The 10,690-nt window shown below is 35.1% G+C and overlaps 2 protein-coding genes across 2 annotated transcripts; one reads left to right on the top strand and one right to left on the bottom strand.

Moving 5' to 3' along the window:
- Nucleotides 1-248: 248 nt before the first annotated feature.
- On the bottom strand, nucleotides 249-1,867 carry ENA (DnaJ/Hsp40 cysteine-rich domain superfamily protein). Its single transcript, XM_078965434.1, has 4 exons — nucleotides 1,633-1,867; nucleotides 1,103-1,199; nucleotides 888-942; nucleotides 249-718 (listed from the first exon to the last, which is right to left on the bottom strand). The coding sequence occupies exons 1-4, from the start codon at nucleotides 1,813-1,815 to the stop codon at nucleotides 526-528; spliced, it is 528 nt and encodes a 175-aa protein (XP_078821560.1). The 5' UTR covers nucleotides 1,816-1,867; the 3' UTR covers nucleotides 249-525.
- A 4,714-nt stretch (nucleotides 1,868-6,581) lies between these two features.
- Nucleotides 6,582-10,355, top strand: LOC145004354 (eukaryotic translation initiation factor 3 subunit B-like). Its single transcript, XM_078963252.1, has 11 exons — nucleotides 6,582-6,834; nucleotides 7,105-7,342; nucleotides 7,501-7,647; nucleotides 7,751-7,879; nucleotides 7,990-8,118; nucleotides 8,217-8,300; nucleotides 8,586-8,710; nucleotides 8,786-8,984; nucleotides 9,088-9,608; nucleotides 9,688-9,796; nucleotides 9,868-10,355. The coding sequence occupies exons 1-11, from the start codon at nucleotides 6,713-6,715 to the stop codon at nucleotides 10,198-10,200; spliced, it is 2,136 nt and encodes a 711-aa protein (XP_078819378.1). The 5' UTR covers nucleotides 6,582-6,712; the 3' UTR covers nucleotides 10,201-10,355.
- Nucleotides 10,356-10,690: the final 335 nt, after the last annotated feature.

The following is a 10,690-nucleotide window of genomic DNA, read 5'->3' on the forward strand; positions in this document are numbered from 1 at the left end:
CCCAAAAGAAAGCATATAGCTATCCAAGAGTTGAGACCTTTAAAAGTTATACCTAGGACAACTCTTGAATTTTTTTTATTTTTATATCATTATTAATTTATTTGAATTTTTTATTTTTATTTTATTATTATTATTATTATTTTAACTCAAGATGTGACAAGAGAAAAACATTGAAATCAAACACTTTTCTTTCGATTTAGTTGCAATAGATACATAAGCCTAAAGCTATTACAAAGTAGATTCTAACCACATAAAAATCACAAAGAATGTTTTAATTTTTTTAACCTCCAATCATTGATAAAACCTTCTGTTTACACCATTTCACATTTCCACCCTTGTTCAACATTTTTATTTCTATTTTATTCACGCCTCATTCGTCTTTCTTTGTTTTGTGATGAACGGAATATGAAGGGTGACCACAAATATTATGGGCCATTCGGCTCTCAACCTGAAGATGAAGGGTGGTTGTTGTAGATTTAAACCCGTTAAGGGCCAGATTTAAAAATTGAAGTGATACGTCCATTTCTAAGCTGTTTCATCATTTGGAAGCAAATCTGCTGCACTCTTGCGATTTCTTAACATATCACGAACCTTGTAATTTCCTCCATTTCCATCATTATCTTTCTTCATAAATTGAAATCCCATAAGATACCTGTATTCCCCCGTCCCAAGACACCTTGAGCAATAGCCAAGCCCACTCCCACCACATGTCTTGCACCTGTGTAAAACCTCAAATCGGTCAAAAAGTCAAACATTATGTTGCATAAATATACATTTATGGGATGAACACGGTTACATATTTTGGTTATAGATTGAAAACATGGATGCATAATTCGTTGAAAAAAAACATTTTTTTTTAAAAATGCTCAAGATTTAGGATACTTTACCATTTTGGCCACTCCCCATTTGGAAGCATTGCTAAGTCAACATTGTTTGTCCTTCCTGAAACAAATTATAAAGAAACATCACTTGTAACACATACATGACAAACACAATACAATATGTTCTGTTCTTCGTGTAACAAACGGGCCCACAAGAAAAGGAAAAACTAGCAAGTGTTGATGCATTTGTGTTTTTTATGGAAGTGAGGGAAAGAGCTAACCTTTTCCACAACAATCAAAACAATCTACTCTTCCACTCCCTTTGCATACAACACATGAAGGATCTGGTTTTTGTCTTTTCTCTAATCTAACATTAGACTGCATGAAAAAAAAGAGCAACTTGGGTATCAGGTATTCTTCAAAAACACCAACAAAACAAGGGCAAATCAAGAATTCCATTTTCAACTAAAACATAATGCCTTCGTTGATTCACTTTACTTCTAGCTATTTCCTATGTTTTCGACTTATATACAAACAATTAAGAGGTCAAATGAGCATGGGAAGTTCGATTTGATCGCCTGTAAACGGAACAAACTTTGTATCGGATGAGATCTAAACAGTCACAACTTCAAATAATCAAAACCTGTTCAAAATCGCAACAGTTTTCCCCAAATCCATAACTCTCATGCTCCAACTATTTGTCAGGTTTCGATCAATACAGTAACGGATAATTAAATTAAGTTTCATTACGAATTACAGCAGCAACAAAACCAGCATGTATAAATATCAATTTAAGAAAGTGTTACCTTACCTCTGTTCTAACAATCCAAGATGGCTTCGGGGCTGATAGCAGAGGGGTTCGAGGCGGTGGCGGTGGCGCTGATGGTACTGGTAGGTTGCGATTGTCCGGAGGCGGTGCACCATTGCTTGAATTTGTGGCCTGGACGGCTGTTCGCGTGAAAAGATTGGATACTGTTCCGGTAAAGACTATCATTTTTGTGCGGGTTATGAGTAACTTTATCCATTTATGTATGTACAAGAGTGCCTTTGGTTAGGTGGGATTGACTTAATTTGGTGGAACTGGAATATGAATTTTTATGTTTGGTTGTGAAATTGAATGGAATTGGATTTAAAAGGATTCCATAAAAATTTTATTTGGTTGATTTTAATATATTTTTAACATTTTTTTTCTTTGATAAAGAAATTATCTATGACCTTTAGATGGAACATACATAAAGGGTCTTGTGTCATTCGAAGACAACCACATATATAAAACAAGAAAATTTTGCGCCAAACGTGTTATGTATGTGTTCACAAGATGTACAATTTATCGATGTAATAGGATGGGAATGTCGGTTATGGATGGTCGAGTTTCATGATGCTTTTCTTAGGTCACATGGATTGAAAGTTCCAAAATCATGTATGTAAATATAGATTTTAAGATTTAAAATATAGCTATAATGTGTTTATTGACTATGATGTATTTTTCATGTTATTAATTGGTCTATGTGGATAAAAACATAAATGGTGAGGGTTTCTTCACCCATTATAGAGGTCACATATATTATTTTTAATGATTGTTGTGATGGAACCAACATGCTATTCAAGGAATTCAACATGAAACATTTATCTTCACACATGTTATATAAAGAGATTTTGGCATTTTGAATCAAGGTGACGATTTTAAAAGATGAACCGTATTATGAAACATCCATTATATATGTACTTTGCAATAGTCAATTTGAAACCCCTTTTTAAAATAGTTTTCATATCATTTGAGTAAATAACATGCGGAAAACTTTCCAACATATCAAAAAACTTTTAACATTGAGAGTACATTATCAAAAGTTCATACGATGGCATCATAATTAACAAAATAAGTAATTGTAAAGTGTCTAGCTATTTCAAATATACCATCATTATTAATCTTTAAATATCATCAAGCTTCTTAGCCTGCATAACATCACTAAATACCTGCTACTAACATAAGTACATGTCAAAATAGAAAGTATGACGTGGAAATCCTAGTTAACCGGAGAGGATCTAGACATCATAAGAATAATACATAAATGAACAAACATTTTATATATAAATGTAACAACCTCATAACTTCATCAAAGTTTATTTAAAATTTCTTAATATTTCTTTATAACTTTTTTAAAGCTATAGAACTACATTTTTGGAAAAACATTATATAAGTCAAAGTATTTTGTTATAACCTCATAAATGGGCTTTCGGTGCCTTGCCACGACTCCCCGTTTTTGCAAGGATAAGAGGTGATGGCTTGCTCCTTAGGAGATACGTTAAGACATCTAAGTGCATTGCATACCCTTTCCTCATAAAATCTTAATTAAACCCCTCAGGTTTCGAACGTTGCACCTCCCATGTGTAAGGCAATACCTTACCTGATAAGGGCGGACTCCAGTTACTTGATTTTATATAATGTAACAAAACATCATAAACGAAAATACATGTAATAGTGTAATGCATGATATTTAACAAGGTACCGAAAATATAAAAGTAATATTATCTTACATTTTCATTATACTACGTCTTTAAGGTGCTCTCAAGGTAGACCCGATGGAAAATGATGGTTGTAGAGGCATGTGTGTTGAATATATGTTGATGTGTTGTGTGATATTCAATATATGTCTCTAAAACCATCATTTTTGACAGTTGATGGAGCTGATCTCGTAACGATTGAACTCGTTCAATAGAGGGGTTGATATATGCGTGTTCAAGAACAATCCATATTTGTTGAGCAGTGGAAAGACTTACGATTTTAGAAAAAGTTTCCTCCGTAAGTGATGTTTGGAGAAGAATGATAGCCCCTTGATCGGTGTGCAACCATGTCCACGAATGGAGCAAGTGTGTTGGTATTAACCGCAAAGGCAACTAAAGGAGAAATAGTATCATGTAAGGAGTGTAAAAATAACTCATGTGCTTCAGCTTGAGCAAGAAGATCATGAAAAGTAGTGGGAGATCGGGAGGCTCGAATAATAGTTAAAAAGGTCTCAAATGATGAATTGAGACCACACATGAACCAATAAACCATACATGGTTCATTGACATGATGTCCAACAGCCGCCAATTAATCACACATGAATTTGAACTTTCGCCCGAAATAAGCAACAAAGGATGACCTTTTGACAATTAACAAAGTTGATATCGTAACAATTGAATCCATTAAATAAAGGAGTTGCTATATGGATGTTCAAGAGCATCCCAACCCTATTGAGTGGTGGAAAGACCGACTATTTCAGAAGAAGTTTCCTCTATAAGTGATGCCCGTAGAAGAATGATGGCCCGTTGATTAACCTACAACCACTTTGTGTAAGCTGGATTCGATGATGATTTATTATTAATAAGAAGTTCAAGAACCGGTTGAGAAAAGGTACTAACAACATGCCCCAAATTTTTTTGATATGTGAGTAGAGGAACCATTTGATTATTCTGTAACGTCCAAAAATCACAAATAAAATTTTCATTTTTTAATTAAAGTAAAATCATTGTCTCCAATAAAACCCAAGTCATAAGAAACCAGTATCAAGTATAAAATATTACAAAATCAATGTATCATAACATCTCCTAAACATGTCATCGAATGATGTGTACGATCACGCATTCGTCTTGCCTCAATCGCAAAAGTACTTGATACATAACACTTTAACTTTAAGCGAAAGCTTAGTGAGTTCCCCCAAAATACCACCATACAAACATAAAACAACATGGATATTGGGTCCATAACCATCAGACTAGATTACCCCTAAGCCCACCACATGAGTATGACTTGCCTTCCTAGCCTACAACTCATGTCTGGATTGCTCCCGAGCCCACAACATAAGTTTGGCTTGTCTTTCTGACCCACAACTTGTGTCTGACTTGCTCCCCCGTTTGTTGGCTTCCGCACAAAGCAATATTGCCTTAACCCAACCACATTATATCGACATATGCAACAGATAAACATATAACAACAAACAAATAAACATGCGGATCTTGACAGATCACTACATCATAGTAACATCCTAATCCGTGATATATAATCTACTGGGCCGGCATTGGTGCCTTCGACCCACAAGTTTAGTGAGGAAACTCACCTCATAGTTTGAAATGTATTTGAACGGATAACAGCTCCAACTGTTGACTCTACATGTCAATTATACAACAAACAATGACCTAATCTCAAACTACTTACTCAAAATACCCAAAATACCCCTAAGTAAAACGTGGTCAAAATCTTGGTCAAAGTCAAGGTAAAAAAGTCAAAGATTCCATCTAGGAGCAGTATGCCCAACGTACCAGAGTTAAATCCCCAATTCCTCATTAAGTACTTATTTCATTAAGCCAAAGCACCAAACTCCAGATCCAGGTAACAAGGGACATGTTAATGGGTAAAGTCTCTGACTTTATCCATTTACATGCATACAAGAGGGTATAAACTCAAACCCTTGGTCCAAAATCCATCCAAAGCTCCAAAACTTCTGAATGGATTAATGAGAGTGTTCAAGCTCTTATTTTTATGAACCCATGAGCTTAAAACTACATAAACTACAATTCAAGGATATGGAGTAGCTCATACTCCACTAGACCAAAACTATAGGACCAAAATGTACACAAACTCTAGATTAGAAAGATCTAAGCAAATAACCCATAAAGATTTGGACTTTATACCTCCAAAAGATTCTTGAGGGTGAGATACTTCTGGATCTATGTTGCATTGAGCTTCTAAGATGATTCTAATTTGTTCTCCTTCCTCTAAGAACACCAAAAATGCACTTTCAATCTCAAAGACTCATACAATGGATTAAGGTTTGCAAGTGGCCGGCGATTTGAGAGATGGAGGCTGATGAGGGAGAGTTACAATGGATTAAGGTTTGCACTAGTCATCTTTTTTTTTTTGGCCATCAACATCACCACCGATGATATCAACCACTTACAAAAAACTCAAATTTGATGAATATAACTAATCCACCATTGATTGGTGACAATGGGTATAACTCTAGAACACTGAGTCGACAATGAAGAATCCCAAATCATCAACATTTCATCCGATAAATATAATAACTCAAGTCATTGTTACCATCATACCTCATTGTTCGCATGCAAAAAATAGATTCTTAAAAGGGAGACGAGGTGGGGAGGGGAAAGGTGATGAAAACCTGTTCTTTAACCCTATAGATATGATAGAGTTTGAAGATATAGATAGACGGAAACAATTGTTCTTCGTCGATTTAGAGCATCGAAAGAGTTAAGTAAGCATAACTAGTTGAAGAGGGACAATGAGGGAAAAGGAGAGGAAACATGGACACGATATTATTCCTCATAACTCTTTGGTTGTAAGCCCGGTTCAGTCAGTTAGATTTAATTTCATTTTCTTGGTATTATGCTTACAAGTGGGTTTCAAAAATGGCAAACATGGTAAAAGTGGGAGTGGTTGGTCAAATGAATAAGACAATGGGTGGGGAAAAGATAAGGAATGAAGGTTGGGAGGGTCAAGTGAGCTCATCTAGAAATACATTTATAATAAAATTAATTAAAAAAAGATATTGATAAGGGTATAATAGTTTTTTTAGTTGAGACATGGAACATACACACAATAAAAACATAATATAGGGAAGGTCCGAATTAAAAAATTAAATTAAGGACCAAATACATAAGTTATCCCAAACCACATGGGCCATTTATGTAATTTACTCTAAACAATACTACAGTAAAAATATGTTTTGTTTATATAGACGCACCGTCACTCCGTCGCCTCAAAACAAATCTTATCAAAAACCCTAATTTCGACCAATAGTTCATCACATCGGTTGCAAAAGGGCGTAGCCGAAAACTGCTTAGGATTACCTTTTCCTAGGCCGTTTTCACCATACAGAAAGCATTAAGCAACCATGGCGGACGTAATGTCAATGGAAGATATCCGAACGGAGGCCTCCCGTTTGAATATTGATTTGTCGGCAGTTGACTGGAACTCTGTTTGGGTTCCTCCCGGTGAAGACTTCGGTATCAAAAGGTAAAAGTTTAAATCTCTTACAGTCACTCTCTTTATTATTCATGCTCGCATATGCGTTTAATTGCTGTTTTGTTTTCTGTAATAAACTGGGTCGATTTCATCTTGTATCTATCGCACGATAATTTAGGGTTACCTGTATTTCTATCTATACATGGTTTTTGAATCATTGACAATCCACTTACATTGTGTGTGTTTTTGAAAATTTCGCATCAAATACATGTATCTATGTACATGTATTATGTACTAGCTAAGAGTATCTGATATTTTCAGTGACGATGAGGATCTTAACGAGGAGGATTCATTGGAATTTGATGCTGGGTTTGGCAACATTATTGTTGTGGACAATTTACCAGTTGTTCCCCGTGAGAAATTTGAGAAGCTTGAAGGTGTAGTACGTAAGATTTATAGTCAAATTGGGGTAATCAAGGAGAATGGGCTTTGGATGCCTGTTGAGGAAGAAACTGGGAAAACTCGAGGTTACTGCTTCATCGAATACAACACTCCACAGGTATATACCTCTCTCTTGTCCCACAATTCTTGTTAATAGCTTTCTTATTCTGTTACTCATTGGATCTATAGAAAAAAGATAATGTTTTTATCTTTTATTCTTTTAGAAAGATCGCAAATTGATTTTAACTTTTGCTTTTGTGGCATGGTTTGTTGTAGGAAGCTGAACTTGCAAAGGAAAAAACCAATGGGTACAAGCTTGATAGAGCCCACATTTTTTCTGTCAACATTTTTGATGAAATTGAGAAGTTCATGAGAGTTCCAGATGAGTGGGCACCTCCAGAATCCAAACCATACACATCAGGGGTATGTTCTTTCATTTGCATATAACTTTCTGCCTTGTATCTTGCATTCATTTTTGTAGTTATTTTTTTTATAAGTTGTCAACATTTATTGTGCATCAATACAGGAAAATCTACAACATTGGCTTACTGATGAGAAGGGTAGAGATCAGTTTGTTATTCGTGCTGGATCAGACACAGAGGTTTTGTGGAATGATGCAAGACAAGTGAAGGCTGATCCTGTTTACAAACGACCTGTAATTAAGCATCTTTTTTATCCTTTACTTTTCATTTTTCTGGTCTATTTATGGATTGCAAGTTTGTATTTACTAATTTAACCTTTCTTGGTTGTTTAATTTGTATACAGTTTTGGACAGAAAGTTTTGTGCAATGGTCTCCTTTGGGGACATACTTGGCAACTGTCCATAGACAGGGTGCTGCTGTGTGGGGTGGTGCTTCTACCTTCAATCGCCTTATGCGCTATGCTCATCCTCAGGTTATTACTTTGAAGTTTGAATTGATCTTTACTTTTTTAATTAAATATATTTAATTGTTAAGGCTTGGAATTTTGAAATTTGTGCTGTGAAATTGTAGGTTAAATTGATTGACTTCTCTCCTGGTGAGAAGTATCTGGTTACTTACAGCAGCCATGAGCCAAGCAATCCACGAGATAGTCATGTAAGGAGGTTTTTTTATAGGGTTAAATACAAGAAATAGCAACACATTTTATTAATTACTATTGTATCCTACTTTATTTTCTTCGTATTACAACATTTTACTTTGAAAAATCTACCCGAATACAAAGCAATTTTTACTGTCTAATTTACAATGCTATGATAGAAAGAAATGAAAACAAGAGGTTACAATAAACAAATAAATGAAAACCCACATTACTATTTGTTGTAATTATAGAACAAACAAATATTTTTTTGAGTTAACAGTTATAATTGTGTACATGATTAGAGGGTGGTGCTCAACATATTTGATGTGAGAACAAGCAAAGTTATGAGAGATTTCAAGGGAAGTGCAGATGAGTTTGCATTTGGAGGAAGTGGAGGGTTTTCTGGTGTTTCTTGGCCTGTTTTCAGGTGATAATATATTTGTTTGATTATAAATTAGTTTAGAATATTTATTAGTATTTAAAAATGTGTATTATTTTGCAGATGGGGTGGTGGAAAAGAAGACAAGTACTTTGCTAGACTTGGAAAAAATGTGATTTCTGTGTATGAGACTGAGACTTTTAGTCTTATTGATAAGAAATCAATTAAAGTTGAAAATGTGACTGATTTTTGTTGGTCTCCTGCTGATCCTATTTTTGCACTCTTTGTTCCTGAACAAGGTGGTGGAAATCAACCTGCTAGAGTAAGTTGAAGAAAATCTTGTTTTTAAGTGAGAAAAAGAAAACCTTTGACTATTTATATTTCAAGAATCTGAAAAATTCCATACTATTTATATATATTTATAGGTGAGTCTGTTCCAAATCCCAAGCAAAGCAGAGTTACGCCAAAAGAACCTCTTCAGTGTGAGTGATTGCAAAATGTATTGGCAAAGTGAAGGAGAATATCTTGCAGTCAAAGTTGACCGATACACAAAAACCAAAAAAAGCACATACACTGGATTCGAGCTTTTCAGAATCAAAGAACGCGACATCCCAATTGAAGTTTTTGAACTCGAAAACAAAAACGACAAAATCATTGCATTTGCATGGGAGCCCAAGGGTCACAGATTTGCAATCATTCACGGTGATAACCCAAGGCCCGATATCAGTTTCTACTCAATGAAAGGAGGGAAAGTCTCTAAACTCACAACCCTTAAGCAGAAACAAGCCAACGCCCTTTTCTGGTCTCCTGGTGGCAGATTTGTAATTCTGGCTGGGTTGAAGGGCTTCAATGGACAGTTGGAATTCTTTAATGTGGATGAGCTTGAAACCATGGCAACCGCTGAGCATTTTATGGCAACCGATATCGAATGGGATCCTACTGGAAGGTAGGTAACATTTTCATAAATTTGGTTTAAAAGTGGCTGAATAATATTAAAATTCATAAATGTTTTTTTTGTTGAAAAGGTATGTTGCAACTTCAGTGACTTCTGTGCATGAGATGGAAAATGGTTTCAACATTTGGTCATTCAACGGCAAGCTGCTCTACCGCATTCTCAAGGACCATTTCTTTCAGGTAAAAATTTCATTAAGCACTAAATATGGTTTGTTGGCTTTATAACATGTTTAAAATTATTATGAACACAGTTTTTGTGGAGGCCAAGGCCACCATCATTCTTGAGCCCTGAGAAAGAGGAGGAGATCTTGAAGAACCTGAAAAAGTACAGCAAAAAGTACGATGTGGAAGATCAAGATATCTCATTGCTATTGAGTGAGCAGGATCGTGAGAAAAGGAAACAGCTGAAGGAGGAATGGAGTGAGTGGGTGAATCAGTGGAAGAAGTATCATCAACAAGACAAAATGGAGAGAGAAATGCTCAGAGATGGTGAAGCCAGTGATGTTGAAGAGGAATATGAAGCCAAACAGGTTGAGGTTGAAGAATTGGTCGATGTTTCTGAAGAGGTCGTTGCTGATGCTTAGAAAAATTTTCAGTTTTGGATCCTTATATTTTGTTATGTCAGATCGACTATTTTTGTATTTGGTTTTTGATTGTTGATTGTTGATTGTTTTTTAAAGAGTTTTTCAGACATCACTGCTTTTTATTCTAGAGTCTAAACCCAAATTTTTTGCTTAAATTCTTCCAGTTGTTTATGTTGCGTGGTTTGTTAATTTATCATATTAACAAGTAACAACATATGTGTACATAGAATATACTTGGTGACAACGGAAATTATATATGAACAATTATGAAATTGAATGATATCTTGGTTTAACAAAGGAGGTAGTACAAGTACAACAATCAAAGAAGGAAACGAGTTGCATGCACTTAAATTGCGAAATGAAATCTTACTAAATGAAAAGTGCAAATGTTGCATCATGTAATAAAATTTTATGCTAGGGTCAAGTTACTGTACATTACTAAATGAAAAAGGTTTTAATTGCTCAAGAGAAAATGAGCACCAATCATGTG

The sequence above is a fragment of the Lactuca saligna genome, chromosome 7 (genome assembly GCF_052625555.1).
Source record: "Lactuca saligna cultivar CGN05327 chromosome 7, ASM5262555v1, whole genome shotgun sequence".
Lineage (NCBI taxonomy): Eukaryota > Viridiplantae > Streptophyta > Magnoliopsida > Asterales > Asteraceae > Lactuca > Lactuca saligna.